Source organism: Sinocyclocheilus anshuiensis, unplaced genomic scaffold (genome assembly GCF_001515605.1).
Source record: "Sinocyclocheilus anshuiensis isolate Anshui unplaced genomic scaffold, SAMN03320099.WGS_v1.1 scaffold88, whole genome shotgun sequence".
Taxonomy (NCBI): Eukaryota; Metazoa; Chordata; class Actinopteri; order Cypriniformes; family Cyprinidae; genus Sinocyclocheilus; species Sinocyclocheilus anshuiensis.
The window spans coordinates 611,710-633,179 of NW_015555728.1; the positions used below are offsets into that span (position 1 = coordinate 611,710).

The 21,470-nt window shown below is 37.0% G+C and overlaps 1 protein-coding gene across 2 annotated transcripts in view; it reads right to left on the bottom strand.

Annotated features, from left to right (window-relative positions):
- Positions 1-1,010: 1,010 nt before the first annotated feature.
- Positions 1,011-21,470, bottom strand: part of trpm3 (transient receptor potential cation channel, subfamily M, member 3) — a 157,472-nt gene continuing 137,012 nt past the window's right edge. Inside the window, exons 13-25 of one of the 2 annotated variants that reach the window (XM_016466108.1) lie at positions 20,932-21,072; positions 19,338-19,367; positions 18,518-18,810; positions 17,914-18,142; positions 15,018-15,221; positions 11,569-11,709; positions 9,542-9,670; positions 8,816-9,067; positions 8,540-8,714; positions 5,439-5,589; positions 4,997-5,190; positions 4,465-4,597; positions 1,011-2,827 (exon numbers count right to left, since the gene is read on the bottom strand). In XM_016466108.1, the coding sequence (XP_016321594.1) occupies positions 1,324-2,827; positions 4,465-4,597; positions 4,997-5,190; positions 5,439-5,589; positions 8,540-8,714; positions 8,816-9,067; positions 9,542-9,670; positions 11,569-11,709; positions 15,018-15,221; positions 17,914-18,142; positions 18,518-18,810; positions 19,338-19,367; positions 20,932-21,072 (3,576 nt within the window). In that variant the 3' untranslated portion in view covers positions 1,011-1,323. The remainder of the gene's footprint in view (positions 2,828-4,464; positions 4,598-4,996; positions 5,191-5,438; positions 5,590-8,539; positions 8,715-8,815; positions 9,068-9,541; positions 9,671-11,568; positions 11,710-15,017; positions 15,222-17,913; positions 18,143-18,517; positions 18,811-19,337; positions 19,368-20,931; positions 21,073-21,470) is intronic. The other variant, XM_016466109.1, reaches the window with a different exon arrangement.

Genomic DNA, 21,470 nt, shown 5'->3' on the forward strand with positions numbered 1-21,470 from the left:
CGAAACACACAGCGCCTTCACGACATGGCGGCGGCAACAACAATACTACAGCGAGAATAAAAGTTACGCCTTCTTTCTTTGCGTGAACATTTGGGCGCGTTATGCCAATCTTCCCACATTGTGATGTAGACGTGTGGGGGCGTGTTAGAACGAGCCGTTTTAGGTAGGCGTGCTTGACTTTTATAACGAATATCTCTTTGGATTTGAGACTTTAGTCTTTGCAACTTTACAGATTTTCTTTATGCACCAAGAGCTTGTAACACTCCAAAGAGAAAGGAAAAATTGAAATCGCATCATATGACCACTTTAATACTTTTCATTTCTGAAGCACACCTGTCAAAGAGAAATGTCAAATTTTTGATATTTGTATTTACATGTTTTCAAACAGGCGTTCAGATTTTTTTTTTAATTCGCTATGGTGTTTATCAAACAACACCAAATCAAAAGTACAGAGCCATTAGAGCCAGTTCCAGATCCTTGCTCTGCTATTTAATGTTTATTTGTAAATAGCAGAGGAAGGATCTGCAAAATGGTCTGTAGGTGAGCGCCACTAAAGCAGAGGTCACTTTCTTCAGGCACTGCAACAATCATGATATGAGGTCACACTCTGCAGCGTCTTTTAAATTCAACACACAACAATTAATAATAAATCTACAATGTAAAAACATACAATCTACTCCACTTTCCTGTAGCACTGCAGTTTTAAATTTATGTTCTTTTAATTCAGCTACGAGGCCATGCCGTTACGTATCAATCTTCAATTGGTCACACACTTTCACGGTTTCAGAGTTCACCAAACTTGAACTTTGGAATGCAGCGAAATGCAAAACTTCTTTGCATGAGTGACCAACCCTTAAGTTGTAGTTTATGTAACAGCAGCGGCTGTGGGCATGTGACCAAAAAGCTTATTTGTTGGCCAGTTTCCTTTGCAGTGCAATGGAATAGATTACAAAAACTCTCCAAAAATAAAATCCCGCATTAACTGCCATTCATTCAAATGATTATATTTATCATACCGAACATTCATCATAGTGTTAACAGGCCCTTAATCTCAAGGTTTTCCTCTCAACTGGGTACTAATGTTGGCCTAATGGCAGTGGTCATCTTCTGAATCTATGAATACTAAAGAAAATCTGACTTTGCATTGCAGTGTTATAACAGGAAATTAACAGGAAGTTGATACCCATGATAAAACATTCCAGTGTACAGCTAATTACTCATTCAGACAGTACTAATTAACGGACTGGCCCTTGGATTTTAAACGAGGTAGAGCCATCCTACAGGAACTAGATCTACAATGGCATCACTACTGGTCTGCCATCATCACGTGTAATTGTGTCTGCTATCAAAACTTCGGAATTCTGAGGGTTTGGCCAGTTTCCTCATGGACAGCGAGTCTGTCTTACCCTCCAGCCTTGCCCCGGCTCTGGCCTTCTGGAAAGGATTCCTGGAGCTTCCACGACCCTTGTCCATTTTCTCACTAATGGAGAAGCTCTTTTGGGAGTAGATGTTGGAATGCGACTCCTCCGAAGAGGAGCAGCTGTTTGCACGCTCTAGTCTAGATATCGGCGAGCAAAACGGGCCCAGTGCGAGGCCCAGGCCCAGGTCTGCGCCTATTCTGCCACTGCTGCTTTGACCCCCCTTAACTGTGTCTGCTGACCCCTCTGCGGGTTCCTCTGGATCAGATTCTGCATGACTGAGCTCGGCATCTCTCTCAGGGTGTGAGACACCCAGGTCCTGGGGCTTATCGAATGTGAAAGAGCCTCCAGGTGAGTCAGACCTCTCTGGGACAGGGTAAGGGGTAGAGACACAACGGGTGTCGATGCAATCTGTTATGCTGGTATATTCGGCTGCCTTCACCTGCACGCCCATGCCGCCATAGCAACCACGTGACGTGAACATCAGGCTGTGCGACTTAACCAATGGCGGCTCGTCCAGAAACAGAGGCCCTGCTGTGGATAGGAAGCGGCTGCTCTTGGACCGCTCAAGAGCACCAGCCGATGGTGGCGGCGAGGGGTCCATGTCCCAGGGGGGCAAGGTATCTGGCAGCAGGTGGGCAGAGCAGAGCGATAGGTCAGCAGCAGCGCTGTCCTCAAACAGGACCGTGCCATCCGACTGTCTTTCGCTGCCCCCTGCCCTTCCACTGCAGTCCCGCCCCCTTGAGAGCACCACCTCCATGATCTCAGAATGGAGAGATGAGTCTCGAGCAAGAGACGGAACTGCCCGGACCGGCTCCAAGAAGCTCTCAGTGGGCGGGACGTCCTCTGAGGCAGAAACATAGATGTCTATACAGGAAGAAGGGCGTAGCTGCTGGTCCACAGATAAAGTATTCAAAGGTGTGGGCTTGGACTCTTTGGGACCTGCTCCTGAGGACACAGACTGTGAGCTGTTGGCCCGATGGAGGCTGAACAATCTGTCTTTAAGGAAGCCTTCTCCTCGATCTGTACCGCTCCTATCCTTGGAGGAGTGGCTTACATAGAAGGAGTGACTGCGGACCCGTGGGGCCAGAGTGGTTGGAGATGTAGGGGAAATGGACTCTTCGCCACCCTGCTCCAGAGACTCCTGTAGCCTGTAGGAATTGCCTTCTTGGCTGTTGAAACTGCTCTGGCGCAGGATGTAATTTGTATCTGTGCAGTCAGATGATGTCCTGGACCGGGCTTTGTTGACTTCACCTCGATCCATACCAGCAACCCGCTCCAGTGCCACAGCGATGCGGCCGATCATCTCCTCCATCTGGGCGAGCCGGATATCCACAGTCTGCAGGGATGCTTTCATGAAATGTTCCCTCTCATTCACTTCCTCCAGACGCATTGCCATGTTCTCCACCCTGAATGATCAGAGATGAGACAATTCCATGAATATTTGTAAGGCCATTTCCAAAAATCTACATCTAGTAATGTTGTGTTGGTTGCACTTCATATTACATTTTTGTTCAAATAAATGTAGCCCTGGTCAGCATGAGAGGCTCAAAAACAAAAATCTAACCAATCCCAAATCCCTTTTGAACAGTAGTGTACATAATTAAGTGCTTATTAATAGTTATGAACATTAAAGTAATATGTTTTTTTTTAAATTATATATTACTTTTTGTATTGTATACATTTAAATGAAAAAAAAAAGACTTTCAAACTGGGGTACAGGGACCCCCGGGGGCCAGAGGAGGTTGCTAGAGGGTTTGCAGAAAATTTGAGAAAATTAGAAATGAAAATGAGTTTACAAAATGAATTTTCAGGGTTCTCAAAGTTAACATGTTACAAACATTTATTATATATATTTAATGCAATATCTTTTTAACATGCTGTTCTGGAATGATATATATTTGTGAAAAGAGCTTTACAAATAAATCTGAACTGAATTAAAAACGGTATCTGCAGGATTTTAAAGCTCAAATTTAAGACTTTTTAAGACCTTTTTTAAAACCTGCACAAATAAAATTAATATCATATGAGCGGGGTAGTTCAATATCTATGGTAACATATTAAACTCTAAAATGACAGTAAAAAGCATGATTTACAGTTCAGATACAGGTTTTCACAAAAACAAAAAGTTTTATAAAATGATAAACTTCACATTTCAGCCTTTAAACAGTTTTTTTTTTTAAATGGATGAGTTAAAAAAGTATCAATTAATATATTAATTTAAACAATTATTATCAATCAATTTTTATATTAATTAAATAACAATTATCAATCAATTATATTAAACAACATAGAAATATAAGCTATTTTACTGTCTTAATTGTTATTTTTTTTATAATGCATTATCTTCTTGACGATCCACCAGTTCACATTTACAACTCTGCGTGTTTGCAGAGTTGTAAATGATTTTCACATTGATCCGAGCAAAAACAGCAGACTGGATTATTGAAAATGTAAATTCATTCTCTGCCAGCAGGAGGCACTTTTGGAACTGCAGAAATAGAACTGTTTCCCCGGTAACAGCAGTACACAAAGCATGTTTACTTAATGAAATCAAAGCCTTTTGAAGTTTAATCGTCACATTAAGCCTTATAGCAGTTCTACTCTTTCTGTCCTCAAATTTAAAACCTCTTAAAATCATAATTAAGACTTACTTGTACCATTTAAGACTTTTTATGGTCTTGAATTTGATACTTTTTAAGACTTGTAAGGACCCACGGAAACCCTGAAAAATGTTTCTCTTCAGGTTTATAAATTTAAAATGACTCCAATGATGGTTAGAAAAATAAAATGCAATGTCAAAATAATTTTAATTGGCTGTGGCTTCAGTGACCATGTAAAAGCCAATTCAATAATTTTGAACAACTTCTTCAACTTCAATTCTTAATATTTTACTCACAAAGTATAAATGGGTCTGTATAAGGGGATCTCTTGCAAGGGGATGAGCATATTTGGGGGGTCCATGCCATAAAACACTTGAAGACCTCTGGTTTAAAATAGAGTTAAAAGTGTTAATGTTCTGTTGTGTTGTCTGAAATGTTTTAACCTTTCAGATGTCACACGTATCCTCTCATCGTTGGAGGAATTGAAGCGGTCATCTTTCTCTCTGAAATACTCCTCCATGCACTGCTCTTCAAAGTCATGTACCTTCTTCAGTTCATCTTCAGTAATGAAGAGCTCTGTGGGGGGGTTTGTCACTGTCACTTTTTTGTATCATAACAGTGAAGTCAAAGTGTTTTCTGTTTAATTTAATTTAACTTTTTATTTTAAAATGTTTAAACCATGTCTTTACCGCACTGTAATACAGTATAATAGTATTCATACCATTAATATGCAGTACACGTTGTGTAACATATGTACTTTTGCATGGCAGTATAAGATACGAAAGTTAATGATTTCGAACAGAAATATCTCACTATTACAAAATAATCATGTTTGGCAAAAGATGGTATTAAAGAGAATCTTTAAGTCAACATGCGTTGGTTTCACTTTCATTAGCTATATGATCTGAGAAAAAAAATCACTCCTGCTGTCATTTTAAGGCTTTCAGTATATTGCAACAGCATTTTATCACTCACTCAGCCCGTAGTCCCGCTCATCCTCATCATGTTTCCTCCAGCGACAGCAGAGGTGTTTGAGGACCATAGTTATGTGGCTGAAAATGATGAGAGGAGGGGGAAGGACAGGCCGTTCATGGAAGGTCATAATCAGCTGGTACCTCTGGAACTTCCACACCTGGTTGGAGATGGACTTCACTTCAAAGAATGTGTTACTGTGAGAATAAAAGACAATATTAGCAGCATACAACATACAACATGTTCTCATGGACCACCCACAGTCCGTTCGCTGATGCATAATACAAATCTGCAAAGCACGGAAAAAAATTGCAAGTTACAATCAGATTGCCTGACTTAATTATGCCAATAGTCAAAAGGCTGGTATTTGTAAGTAATAAGATATATTTTGTAGTGTGTCCATTGTTTAAAAAACACGTATAATATAAATATTCATTTAACTTACTTAAAGACAGCAATGAGCAAATTAACCAGAAGGATGTTGGCCACCAGCAAGTAGCAGGCCATGATGGCGGGGACAATCCAAGCTCCAGTTTTGCAAGGTGGGAGAGGCATGATGACTCCTTCCTCTGTGGTGATGTTCTGACCACATGGAGCTGTTAAAATAAACATACAACTGAGTGTTGCCCAAATATAAATGAACTGTTTAGAACAAACAAACATGGCAAAAAAAAGTCACTTTAGAAAATGTACCAAGTTGTGGAATTCAAATATATTCCATATGTAAAATTGCATACCCAATATATTTAAACATATGCAATGTTTAAAATATATTGATATTAAATGTACAGCAGTCTTTTTGATGGTTGCTTGTAGCGCAGGTTAGAATGTATTGACAATACATCATTCGTTTTTTCCAAATGGGATGGTTCAGTTGCTGTAGCTTTCAAAGAGAGGAAAGTCAGTCAGGTTCATATTAATTTACATATTTCTGAGTACATTTACTGGTTTCAATATTTAAAATCACACCCAGAAGCCCAAAGTGAGAGAACTGAAGTAACATTGGTTATCTTAAATTCGCAATTATTTATTTATTTATTTTTTTTTCTTTTTAAATTCCAAATTCATTCTGCCAAAAACTCTGACAACTGAACCACGTGAAAAAACTTTCATATTGATGAGAGGAGGCGAATGCATCTTGTTGTTAAATGATGTTCAGCGGACATATGAGATGGTCTTTCTAGAAACACAATATTTGGAGCTTATTTGAGGACACGCAAATGGGCACGGATGCTCATGCTCTATTCAATATGCATAACACGTAATATCAAGCCAGTGGATTTTCCACCGCTAAATTCAGTTTACATTGTGAAAAGAGAAGGAAATTACACCAGAGCAATGGGATGTCAGTCAGTGCTAGCTGGCTGTGGGAGGTTCATGATGGTGACTTTAGCATTATTCAAGTTTCCAGTTTCCATGATAGGGTTTTTTTTAAAACGGCAATGGGACCTTGATAATTTAGTTGGCATAGCACCTTGAACATTTGCCCCACCACGGAAACCTAGCCATTTGCCTTGCAGTGCAGTGCAGGGGTGTCATATACTCAATGACCACCAGAAGGCGGAGATGAGGTGATGATATGACTGTGAAAGTATAATGGCTCTGGTGAGTGAGATAATTCTAGCAGAATTTATATATTGGAAATTGCCTATATGGGATGGACCACTGTTACGCCCAGTTCCTTGAATGCGAATGTAATTTTCGACCAGCCAGAGTTTGTCATTCACTTTGTGATGTAGCTTCCTACTATTCACATCTGAAACAAAGAACGAAATCGTTATTTCAGCTCTCTTATCTTTGGGCCATCCATCTCTCAGCACACACACAAACAAACAATTGACAGTATGCAGACAACAAGCAAACACTACTTAATGAGAAAACACAAAGACACGCTTATACAAACTCTACAGCATACACTTCATACACAAGTCCTCGTGACTGATGCACTGCATTACTATGAATGTACTGATTTATTTCAGGCATAAGATGTAATATCATAAATCTGACAAGAGACAATAACAACATTACTGCTGCAAAACCTGATTGGTTATAGGGTAAGATGGTGTAAGATACAAGTCAAACATCTTTATTGTTCATCATAACCTATAATTGGGTAGAATCATTCAGTCTGATAATAATTGCCACTATGAAATAGGCTCACCTTTGTATGTATCTTTTTGACTGTCATTTGATTCTTTTTTATTCAGTCTGAGTGAACTAAATGGTTACTATGCATGGTTCAAATCATAATTAAATGTTTTTAACTATATATACTACTGTTCAAAAGTTTGAGGTGAGTAAGATTTATTCTAAACAAATTTTACATTTGAATAATTAAATTACTTTTTAATATAATAAATGTATACTTTTGAATAAAATGTTTTTATTCAGTAAGAACACATAAAATTGATCAAAAGTAAAGGTAATGACTGTAAAAAAAAAAAAAAAACTTTTTCAAATAAATGCTACAATATTCATCAAAGAATCCTGAAAAAAAAAATCTACCATGGTTTTCACAAAAATATTAAACAGCCCAACTGTTTTCAACATTGATAATAAAAAAAAAAAAATCCAGAGCACCACATCAGTATATTAGAATGATTTCTGAAGAATCGCGTGACACTGAAGACTGGAGTAATGATACTGAAAATTCAGCTTTGCCATCACAGGAATAAAGTACATTTTAAAATAAAATATATAAATATTCATATAAATTATATATTATTTTTAATATATATATATATATTTTAAAATATTTCACAATATTTCAGTTTTACTGTATTTTTGACCAAATAAAGGTAGTCTTAATAATGAGCATAAAAGACTTCTTTCAAAAACATCAACAAATCTTACCAACCTCAAACTTTTGACCAACAGTATGAAAAATGACATCAGAAGTACATTATACATCTCAGGGAGATCTTACTCTAATGCTACTTTATATGATTTTCAATTTTGTGCTCAAACACAATGGTTCTCAACTGGGGGTCCACAGGAAACTTCCACGTGGGCTGCAAGATTAAAATTTGTATATTATTAGCTTTAATATCAGAATACTTTAACAATTAAAATGCCAAAACATGATATCATATTCAAGACAGTTAACATGCATGTAGACAATTTTCATTGTATCCCATCAAAATATACTGCTAACTAATATATATATATATATATATGATGCTTCTCCATCTGCAGTCTTACAATGAACACATAAAACCATTCTGAAACAGCAGCATTGATCCATATCATCCTGTAATGACAATATAAGTGCAGCCATTTACAGAATACGAGACCATTTAAGAGCACACACACAAGCACAACTATGCATCACAAAATCTGATCCAGACTGTTTCAGCTTTTAAATGTGAAGCTTTCATCATATATGTGGGAATGTTTATGCTTTCAGAGATCACCACATTTGTTCCTACAAGCTGACCAATAATGAGATGTAAAGCACTGAGGTGCTGTGCTTGAGTGTGAAATTGAGTATACCCAAAATGCCCATGCCTGTACCCAAGGTTAATGTTAGTAATAAGCCAGCCTTACGGTCGATTTGGTCAGCAAACACCTCTCCGTAGATCATCCAATAAGGCATGAAGAAGATGTTGCGTGCCAGCATCCAGGATGGGTCCTCATTGGGATTGAGGATAGCCTGCCGCGCCACCCCGAAACTCATCAGCACCACCAACATGATGATCACAAAATACATCATGTCAATCATCTATGAAAAAATAAAGATCGAGAGCATTAGAATTCATGTTATACATAAGACATTTTTACTTTAAAGTACAATTATTAAACCTCTCTATCAGTCTCTCTCACCATCTTGCCGATCATCATGACGTATGGACCCAGGTATTTGTTCACTCCAAAGATGTCAAGCAGTCGTATGTACCAATAGATGATATTGACACAGTAAATGACCCTCCCGTAGCTCATCAGGGGCGGGTCTTGGAGGCGAAGGACCATCCCGATGGAGAAGATGAGGATGGCCATGAGGTCAGTGATGTTCCAGTACTCCTGCAACCACACTTTCACCTTCTGCAGGAGCTTCCCTGGCTCTGACATGAGGATCTGAGAGATAGGAGAAGTGAAACAGTAAAGCACACTGAGTGAAAGCCTTCATGTTGGACAAATGACCTTTTCAAAACAACTCTAAACAAAAATACAGTAAAAACAGTAATGTTGAAATATTTTCACAATTTATAATCACCGTTTTCTATTTTAATATAGCTTAAAATGCGATTGACAAAGGTGGTTTTTCAGGATGGATATGTTGAGCAAATTAACTTTTCAAAACAACCACATGAAGCAAAAGCATTTGCATTTACTCATTTCCACAAGAGGGCACTAATAGACTGTTTATTGGAAGGAGTTCACATTTTGGTCTCCTCAACAGTTAAGTGTTTATAACTGAACTGCAGCCGTGTAATTATATGCAAATTTAATTATTAGACATTGCTTATGAATAATAAATAATCTTTTCCCACAATTTAGGGAATGAAGGAAACAATTTTCTTTGCTCACTGAGTTCTAATGAAGTCTCACCTCTCTCATCTTCTCGATGCCATTGGTGAAAATGTAGGCAATAACAATCCACTCCTGAGGAGAGGGCCACAGGTCCATCTTCACCAGAACAATATAGTTGAAGAGCATCAAGTATCCTACATAGGCCAACTGTGGGAAGACACAACATCATGATTAAGGGGGGGGGAAAACACTCTTTGGTCTGTTTCAGCTCAAATTATGAAGAAGTGAAACAGTGAAAGTCTATTAAATTCAGAGAATGCATGATCATGATTATTCTAGTTTTACTTGCACCAAGTATACTTTACACCAAGCATACTTAGAATTTTAGAATTCTTAATTTGATTTCGATTTAATTTTCCAAATACACGGACCCACTTTATATTAAGTGGCCTTAACAACTATGTACTTACATTTAAATTAATAATTTGGTACAATGCACTTATTGTGTACATACATGTTTTTACATTGTACTTATATTTTAAAAATACCTGCATGTAATTACATCTGTAATTAATTTCTGTAATTACATTTATAATTACACAGTTGACCCATCCCTTACACCTTAACCCACCCTTAAACCTACCCATACCAACAAACCTGTCCCTAACCTTACCCGTATCCCACCTCAATAGCAGCAAAAGTGTTTTGCAATACAATATGAACACAATAAGTACATTGTACTTAATTTTTGTAAAAGTACATAGTGGTTAAGGCCACTTAATATAAAGTGGGGCCAAATACACGTGTCACGAATTCGGTCCATGGACTTCCGTTTATTCACCACCAGAGGTCACCCTTTCCATTACGTTGACTTTCAAACTTCAAACATTTGAATGGTATTGCATCTTACTTTATTTTTTCAATACGTCTTATTAGAGTTTTCACTCTATCATAGTTTCTAGTTTCAGTGTCGTTCATTTTTCTTTTAGTTTTAAGGTTTTAGGGCTACCAAAGTTAATGCGGCCGGTAACTGGTATTATTTATAAACGTTTAACAGCATTACATTTCTAGACACAGTCTAGCAATATTGCCATCTGGTAACATGTTCATGTTAAATGCAGGCAGGTTGTGAAGTTTTAAAGTTTTATAATACACCATGTATCAAAAACTAAAATTAATTTTTGGTCATTTTTATTTCAATTTAGTTTCAGAGCTAAGAAAATGTATTGTTAGTTGTGTTTCAGTGTTTCCAATTAGAATTTGATTCCATTTTATATGAAAAAAAATATATATATTTTTTTTCAGTTTACACATGCATGTTGTCTTTCAAAATCTGTCATGAAAACACTGTCAGGCTGATATTTTCAAGGTTCCGAGGACTACATTTTAGAAACAGGAGGAAACATTTAGGCTTGTAATGCATCTTCTTTATACTTACTCTCCTTTATTGTACAAAGAAAGAAGCAGTAGCTACAGAAGATGTTGCAGAAAAAGGAACTATTTATTTTTTCAGCTGGATCACCATAAAAACATAACATTGAGTTCTCACAGGTGTCTCAGGGTAAAGTTTTTTTTTTCCTTTTGCAACGTATTTTATTAATTAATTTATGAATTAATTTATTTTTGTGAAAAGGTAGAAAGATTGGCACTATCACAAGCAGAGAACAGAAATACTGTTCAGTGTAAACACTACAACGTGACAGTGTGATGGGAAAGAGAGAGAGCACAAGCAACGAGAGGAAAAAAAGAGTGAGTAAATAAAGAAAGAACATGGAACAGAATTTTTCATCTTTAAGAGCCTGGAGATTTTTCAGATTCATGGCCTATATTTAAAACATAGATGAGGCCAAATAAAAAAAAATCTCAGCTGGTTTGATCTCTACTTGCCTGCATTTACACATTGCTCATCCCCCTGGACTTGATATGGTATCTATCAATATGAATTTCTCCACTTTATTTGAAAGTGAAAGATTTCAGAGGACATTTCTCTAAAGAATTCACACACAAGGTATTTTGAAGTTCATATACAGATTTGATATGCTAAACACACTGAACAATACTGTATGTCTTTTTGTACTAAATAAGGGCACAGCTTGGGCTTTTACCGTGTGAAACCAGAACTTGACGATAGGGGCGTTGTAAAACTCATAAATTTTGCGACCCACTGGAATCAGCCGATGGCGGTTCTGAACCTCTTCCACCTGTTTCTTACGAGACGCTTCTGAACTGACATTTCCCAGCATAGCCTGGGAAAAGTACAGAGGATAGAAAGAGGAGAAATATAGAAAGCATTGCTTTTACACACCACTTACATAGTGTGACTTCTCACCCAGAATTGCATGCAGCTGTTTTACACTGCAAAGCAATACTGAGTGTTGAAGAAGGTGAGATATTCACTATGAACTGGGCATTGATGATTCCGCTGGGAATGGTTGTGCGGAAAAAGAGAAAGAGAGAGTGTGAGAGTGTGTTCGAGAGAGAGAGGAAGAAAGAAAAGAGGAATGGAAATGCCCAGTGTCATGGGTTATTTGGACATCCTTAATCCAAGAGTGGGGAGCTTATCCCGTAAATGGAAAAATATGGTGCACTCTTGGACATCATGGCAGAATTGTATTGCAACAACTTTTCTGCTGTCGAAGCTGTTTGGTTGAGCTTTGCTGCAGTACAGTCTTACAAACTACACAATCTAAAAGCAATGAAAACAGTTTGTTATTTCACAGCTTATGATATGCACAGGAAAATCTAATTTTGGCACAGGCATTTTAATGTTGTATCAGAAAAATGATTGCAATTACAGTGTACTTTCTGGAAGAGCATTCAGATAAATTACAATACAATTGTCATCTTGTGTTGTAATCTCACATATCTACAATATATTCATAGTGAAGTGAGGGGCAAAGCTTCAGTTTTTGGAACCGTGTTGTACAAGAACAGGTCAACCCAGTCACGTTCTGGGAAATGCAGTCCTTCTCAGTTGTTTTGACTAAGTAACCCTTGGACTACATTTCTAAACTAGTGTTTTGGGCTGACCTGTTTCTTTAGAGCAGTAGTTCTCAGACTGTGGAGGATTTCAAGTGGTCCACAAGTTGATTGGCTGATTTAAAAAACAGAACTAAATAAATAAATATCAATGTAATTGACAAAGAGCACCAACACTGAATGAATTGACTGATTAATAAACTCAAAACAATTAATTACTATAAATATGGTTTAAATTTATCTGTGATAGTGTTTTTTTGTTGTTGTCTTTCTTTAATAATGTAAAATGTACATATTGTACACTACCGTTCAGAAGTTTGAGGTTGACAAGATTTTTAAATATTTTTGAATAAAAGTCTATGTTCATCAAAGCTGCATTTATTTGATTTAAAGTACAGTAAAAACAGTAATATTGTGAAATGTTAAAGTAACTGTTTTATACTTGAATATATTGTGAAATGTACTTTATTACTGTGATGGCAAAACTGATTTTCAGCAGTCATTACTCAGTCTTCAGTGTCACACGATCCTTCAGAAACCATTCTAATATACTGATCTGGTGCTCAAGAAACATTTCTTATTACTATAAATGTTGAAAACAGTTGCGCTGCTTAATATCTTTTTTTCCACAGAATCTTTTGATAAACAGAAAGTTCAAAATAGCAGTATTTATTTAAAATCTTTTATGACATTATAAATGTCTTTGCTGTCACTTTTGATCTATTTAATGCTTCCTTGCTGAATAAAAGTATTAATTTCGTAAAAATAAAAGTTACTGACCCCAAACTTTTCAACAGCAGTGTGCACTACCATTCAAAGTTATCAAAACATCAACCGATACTGATATTTAAAATATCATAAATGACTATTTCCAATTTAACATGACTACTGTATTATTCCAACTCTCTGTTTGTCATATGCAGCACTGACAGCTTATGCATTCTAGTCGTCAGTTTATGAGATATTTATAAGATTGCACCAGTATAGCACCAGTCTATACTCTGATGTACTCCTCATCTTGATCATCTGGGCCAACCACATCTCGCTCTCTGTTGTTTAGACAGTGTACAGAACAGCCTTCATTTCTCAAAAAAAACAAGACTGGTATAGAAAGATGTTTTTGTGTTTGGCTATTTTTAAAATCAAAATTTGCCTCCGAAGTGTACAGTGACAAGAAATCCAAGTGTACTCAGTAGTTCAGCAACTGAAAAAGACACTGTACTGTCATTTAAACACTTCATTAAGCAGCACAATCATTTTAGACAGTGCTAATAAGAAAAGTTGTTCCATTACCAAATTAGTACATACACTCTAAAAAATGCTGGGTTGTTTCAACCCAATGTTGGGTCAAATATGGACTAACCCAACTGTTGGGTTAAAAAGTTAATTTAAAAATGTAACCAAAATTTAACCCAACAGTTGGGTTAGTCCATATTTGACCCAACATTGGGTTGAAACAACCCAGCATTTTTTAGAGTGTAGAAGAATCTCTTAAGGAATATTTAACAAGTTTTTTTAGTAGATGGAGTAATGGCTACTGAAAACAGGAATTTTCAATCACAATTAAAATTAATATTTTATCTGAAAAAGAAACCATTTCAAACGATAGCAACATTTTACAATATAACGGTTTTTGATTGTACCATGATACATTAAATGCTACAATGGTGAACAAAGTCTTAGAGTTTCCAGACTTTTGAATGGTAGTATAATTGTTGAGTGTAACTTCTTTGTTAGCAAACACGGCTCATTTGGGCTGATTAGCTAAACACAGCAGTATGGTTATTTCAACAAAATAACAAAATTATGGATCCGTAAATTTTTTTTAATAATTTCAAGATACAGGGTAAAACATTAAGGCTAATTTGTACACTAATCAAAACTGTAAGAAATTGCTTTGAAGTAGTTGCTGTCCCCACCCCCCCATATTTTTTGGGCTGTTTAAGTGGTCCGCCACCTGAAACAGTTCAAGAGCCACTGCTTTAGATCAACACTTGATAGTTCACAATGGAAGATTGAACAACAATATTCGTGCAGTTTTGTGTGAAAGTAAGAAGGCACTTCTGGTTCAACTTAAAAGTGAAGGTTGTCGCCATGGAAATGTCAGATCAAGGCTGCTAACATAATGCAAAACAAGCCTTCAACATGCACAATGGTGTCGTATATGTGAGAATGATAATAACACAGGCAGCATTCAGTCACAGTACCGTACTTCAGACGAGACCCTCGCTAAAAGAAAAGAAACAGAGAGGAGACAAGGACAGAGGCAGACGGAGACACGCTACAACTCCACAACCACGCGTCTTTGCTTTGACAACGAGGAACAAAAAAAAGGGCGAAGTGGGACAAGGGTGTAGGGTGGGGAGGTAAGAAAAACGGCAGGGTTGGTATGGATCTCTAAGAAGAGGAACCACGGACTCGAGGAACAAAAACAAAATAAAATATTTGAGAGGCCAAATTGGGGGCAGGACTTTCACAGAGCAGAGCAGATGTGCCTAAGTGTGTGTATGTGTGGACGTGGTACGTGTGTGTTAGACTACAAGCTACGAAACGAGCCAAAGGTGGGTGCTCTCACCACGGAGTTGTACTGCGTCTCACAGTAAGATCTTACTGTGAACTCCATGTCCTCCTCCTCTTTCTCCTTAGCTTGTTTCTCAGGTTCATCCACATCCTTCTCCTGCAGGTAGGTGTCCTGATCCTGTGGCATATATGACAACTCGTCCTTATTTTTAAACTCAAGACTCAATATGGAGGGGGGCAGTAGCAGGCCTAAGATAACCTGGCGGACAAAACAAACAAACAAACAGAGTTTAGGAGAAAAATCCACTGTTACTTTTCATTATTTAGAAGTCAGTAGACCAGTTCCTGCAGTCACAGAATGCTCGTGATGATGAAATACCGGTCTCTGTCTTTCTTGCTACAGTAGCACCTGTGAGATATGAAACACCAATATCACCACTGAGGTCTGAACCAAAGGCAGAAATAAACCATGCAGAAAGGGAGAGAAACTCAAGGTGAAGCCCTGCACAGCTTGTTTTTTTATATACAGTGTACTGTATGTCTGACAATGTGTCTAAAAGTTACAGCTTTGACTGTTCATGTTTGGGGTCGGCTGTATTTATTTGATCAAACATACAGTAAAAACAGTAATACTGCAGAATATTAAAACAATTTAAAATAACTGTTTTCTATTTTATGTTTTAAAATGTAATTTATTCCTGTGAGGCAAACCCTGAATTTTCAGCAGCCATTATTAGGGATGGGCGATACCACTTATTTTGTTTTCGATACGCTATCGATATTTTTCAAGGCAGTATCGTCGATATCGATACCGATTCGATACTTCTGAACTAAACTTTTAAATTATGAAATTTATTAAATTACTAAGAGTAAAATGGATAATGATAAGCACTTAACTTTGTTTAAAACGCATTTTAACATTCAATACGCCTTAATTGTAACTTATTAGGTTCTATTTTTGTTTACACATGGTTCAAATATGTTTTTTGTTTACACATGATTCAAATCTATAAATACTACAGTTAAACTACAGTCACTTTAGTAAAACCATGGTTCATTTTCATAAGGGACTGCCAGTAACAGGCTGTTACATGCATAAAATGCAACCTTTTATTCTGACAGTGTATGATTTCTATTAACATTACAGAATAGAACATGATCAATATTATCTTTCAACGTTCAATTTAAATAACTGTTATTGCACAAGCTGTGATATTATATAATTATGATATATGATAATAACTCTGTCCTTCTGTCCTCTGATAAGCATTGTTCAGGGCTGCCGTCCCCAAAAGCTTTAATGCTTTCTTATGATACTTTTGGGAAACGCAGCCCCGTTTGAATGCACTGTCAGCAGTGAGTGAATGCTCTCTGTGATTGATTGGTTCTGTCTTGCAACATTTGCGTGTGTTCAGATGAGCAGGAAAATAGTTATCCTACACAATTACTCGCTAACAAAGGTTATTCGTCCAATTCAATGCATATTGTACGCAGTATTATTTATATATATATTGTTAAATTAACAAAATCACTGGTAAATAAAACACACCTTAGTATCGATATTTTTTGTTTGAGTATCGATACTTTCGATACTCGCGTCAGTATCGATACTTTGGATCGATACGCCCATCCAGTCACTAGCCATTATTCCAGTCTTCAGTGTCGAGTGACCCATCAGAAATAATTCTGTGCTGATTTGGTGCTCAAGAAACATTTCCTATTATTATCACAGTTGAAAGCATTTGATCAGGTGCTGCGACAGGAACAACACTGTATTTTCTTCTCAACAGGAATTGGATGGTTTCAGAGAATTTTGAAGGACTAGTCTAAGGTGTCAGTTTTGTCCTTTCACATCCTGAAGTAGCAGTATGCCAACTGTCCTTTTCTAAAGTCCCAAGAATGATATGGTTCCACTAGTCCACTATTTTGGGGTCTATATTCATTGCTTAAAGGGATAGTTCACCCAAAAATGGAAATTATCCCATGATTTACTCACCCTCAAGCCATCCTAGGTGTACATGACTTTCTTCTTTCAGACGAATAGAATCAGAGTTATATTAAAAATGACCTGGCTCTTCCAAGCTTTATAATGGCAGTGAATGGGGGTCAAGATTTTGAAGCAAAATAAAGTGCATGGGGGTTAATAAAGGCCTTCTGAAGTGAATCGATGCATTTGTGTAAGAATAATATCCATATTTAAAACTTTACAAACCGTAATCTCTAGCTTCCACTAACTGTCCTACGTGTGTTCATGCTCTTTATTTTGCTTCAAAATCTTGACGACTATTCACTGCCATTATAAAGCTTGGAAGAGTCAGGACATTTTTCATATAACTCTGATTGTATCCGTCTGAAAGAAGACAGTCATATACACCTAGGATGGCTTGAGGGTGAGTAAATCATGGGGTAATTTTCATCTTTGGGTGAACTATCCCTTTAACTTTGGAACCTGCAGTGACAGCAGCAACATTGTATATGCCACTATTTCCCATTTTTATGCTGTTTTCTGTAATGTGTCCAGAACTGGATACCGCCTTCATTAAAAAAATATATTTTTCCATATCTTTGTGAATTTAATTTCTTTACATAGCCAACCAGAATAATTTGTACATCTCCTGACAACAAATATTCCTGTCATTGTGGTGTCTCTCGAGCAAGAATGATAATTAGACTAGAGATTAAGAAATCTATTGCTGAAACAGCAGTTGCTGGCCTAATGTTGATGAGGACATGGTAAATACAACACAAATTACTGATTCAGCTATGCAAAGACTCACTTTGGCAGACAATTTCACCACATATATGCCAAATATACATGTTGAATATATATCATATATTATATAACAAAAAATATGAACCCAGAGTAAGCCCTCTGCAATAACTGATATTACTGTATGTAATACATCTATCAATGAGACTATGGTCTTAGCCATCTTTCTACCAAATCTGACCTTTAGGCCAGAGTTCTTGCGCATACGCAGACGTCCCATCCACATGTCGGTGAGAAGCATCTGGCTACACGTGTGGGCGATGAAGTCCCTGTGCTTGGCAGCCACTGCCAGCTGCAGACAGGTGGCATTACTCCAGTTCTTCAGCTCGTAGGTTAACAGCTTCATGGCCATCTGTTCATCCTGCTTATATGACTGATCGAGCAGCTCAACAGCCAGCTGACCAAACTCCCTGATGGATAAAAAAAGAAAAAAAAAAAAAATCTGTGCCACAGACACATTTATATGCACACATAAACACACAAGACCATCGCTACACAAAAACAACAGCTTGTTTTAGGTATGCAAACAGGATAAGCAAGTCTCAAATACCATTACTAAGAGGAAAGTGTGCACATTACACTTATGAGTTTTAGAGGAGTCTTTGTGGTCATTCACTGTGCCTTTGATGGGATGCCAGTTTGGCACTTAACAGATGGTCTCCCCAAACTTCCCCACCCAAGAGTCGTATACTCAACAGCAATGGGAACAGGACATGCAGATGAAATCCTCATTCAAATGCTCATCCTTGAGGTAACTAGGTCATAACACATCTTTACATTCATACCTTGAGTTTTGATTGAGTTCCTGTGAAATGTCATCTACCATGTCATTCTCTGAAGCTTCGTGGGCCATTGCCTTACAGAGCTTACAGGCCACCAGCGCTTTAGCCATGGCCTCCTCGCCATGCTGCCAAAAGAACAGGGCCATCTTCTGGCGTTTCATCAGCACTGCCCAAACCATCAGCTCATGGAACGGGAAAGGGAAGTAATTGATTTCTGGGTCATCCAGGTCAATGTCTACTTCCTCCTCTCGCTTCCTTGTGGTCTTCTGACGTCCTCGCCTAATGGGCATGTCATCCTATATGATAGAGATTTTTTTTTTAAATAATATTTTTTCTTTATAATAACAATAATAACAAAAATAATAATAACTATCACTGAGAATATAAATAATAGGTACTTTGTTGTCCTGGTTTGCTCTTTTCATTTTAATATGTATGTAATATTAACCAGCAATATTTATTAATTAAATGTAACAACAACAACAACAACAACATTATTATTATTTATTTATTATAAATATAATTAATATTAAAATAGCAAAATACGACAAGATACTTATAATTTATATCCTGAATCTGGTAATTAATAGTAAGAGGACCAGTAACCACAAAAGTAAGATAATTGTAGGTAATTATAGTATTTGAACTGTTTTCATAAAAACCTCTGAACATGCAATACAAGGAGCATTTTCATTGTGAACCTTCATTACTTGAATCCAAACCTCCATATCAAAGAAGCGCTTAAAGAAAGCGTTTCAATGAAACTCAGTGGGGAATTTATTGGAAAGCAGTGGGATACATGAAATTAAGAAATAAATCTCACCTCCATTCCAAGCAGCTTCAGGGCTTTTGGCTACAACACACACAAAAATAAAAACACATACAGGACAAAAATAACAAGACATGTTAGATTTGATTTATGCATTTTCCAAATCGTTTCACCATCCTTCTGGTACACATGTAAAAACATGGCATGTTTAATGAGTAGATAGGATTCTTTATGCTATGCAATGATACATTTAGAGCATCTCTCTGGTGGCACCGCAGATGTCTGATCTATTTAAAGCTTGTATGGTGGCATATGTAGAACAATGTATGTGCATATGTGCATGTGAGATAAAATGTACTCACAATATTGAAGTGCATGAATAGATTCATAAATACACACTCTCAGACACACATCATGTACTAGCAATCTACTATTAAAGATAAAACGCTCCCGTGAAATTGGCATGATGGAGCAGCAATGTTTAATGTCCTGACACCCCCTGAAATCTGTGTCAGAGGGTCGAGATTTGTGACTTAGATGCCTGAGCCTTCAGAGGTGTTAAAAATGTGTGAGAAAAATAGATATCATCCAGGTGTCAGTGGCTTGAGTTGAGAATTTGTCTTGGGTCCTCTTTACTCTGCAGCTGAAGAGCCGCTATATGGAAATTTGCTCTGCACTGAGTATCTAGTTTGTGTTAGTTCCATATGCCATCTCTCTGTGGCAGCTCTGATGGGAAATACTTTTTTCCCAGGTGGGTCATGCTGACAGATTAAAAAATTAAAATAAAAACTGCTCAAAACACATTACAAACTTCCTTTGGAAAAATGTTTCCATTTATGGGAAACTGAGGGAATAATCTTGTGTTTGAAAGCAAGTATAACATTTTTATTGTGTTATTTAGAAGTGAATATATTCATCACCCAGCTCCAAAGATGTTTTAATAGCACATTAAAATAATAATAATAATACAGATTTTCATAATATTCATAATATTTTGAGAATCTCTTAATAGGCCTTTTATGAGAATACAATCATAAAAGAAAAGAATAAAGAAACATTAGAAAAGTAAGTCAAAAGTTAAACATTATGACCATTTTAGTCTCTTACCATTCCAAAATCATTCTTAAAATGTTACGACTATATTCTAGTAACATGACTATTCTAGTCATTCTATGCTGATTTGGTGCTCAAAAAACATTTCTTATTATTATCAAGGTTGAAAACAGAGGTACTGCTTAATTTGTTTTTTTCTACTTTACATTTTTTAAGAAAATACGTTTCAAAAGAATAGCATTTAGTTGAAATAGAACATTTTTGGTATGTAAGTCTCTACTGTTACTTTAAATGCATCCTTGCAGAATAAATATTTTCTAACAAAACAAAACAAAACAAAAAACAAAAGAGAATGTTGTTAATGTGTCTCAGTTCAGCAGGGGTCCTCAACTCTGGACCTCGAGATCTACTTTCCTGCAGAGCTTAGCTCCAACCTGGATTAAACACACCACAGGAAAGTGGATCTCGAGGTCCAGAGACCTGTAGAGCATGGTGCTAACATGACGTCTTTTTTCTTGTAATGTAACAAATTCATTTTAGAAATCTTAGTATGATGCCCTTTTAGAGCTACATGCCATTTTTTTCAATAACATACTCTTTTGGGTCCAAAAAGGTTGTGATATAGGGTCCGAAATCTCTTCCTGGTGTAATTGCAGCGATAGGCTCCACCCATGAGGTATTCAATTACCAATCCGATGTCAATCAGGCTGATGCGGTAGTCAGGGGGCAGGTTACCCTGAAGACAAAAAATGTACTCATGGCAACACTGAACCTGTGCCAACAGTTATGGCTATGAAAATACGAACAAACCGTAAGGTCAGCAATCAACCACACGCTCAACTACATACACACCCATACACTCTCACTCCACAAACACACTGACATATTGCTAGAAGGAATCAAGATAATTAAAGAAGATTGTCTGATTCACCTTGCGGTAGATCCAACTGAACCCTGGATATTCTTGCTTGGAAAGAACACACAAGGTCAGTGAGACAGAATCATATTAAAGGGACAGACATCCCACTGAGACCAAGCAAGTCTAGAATCAGGGTTTGGTGCTCCCACTAAGTCAAATAATGAGAAAGAACCAAATTGCCTATCACAGCTATGCTGATGATACCCAGATTTACC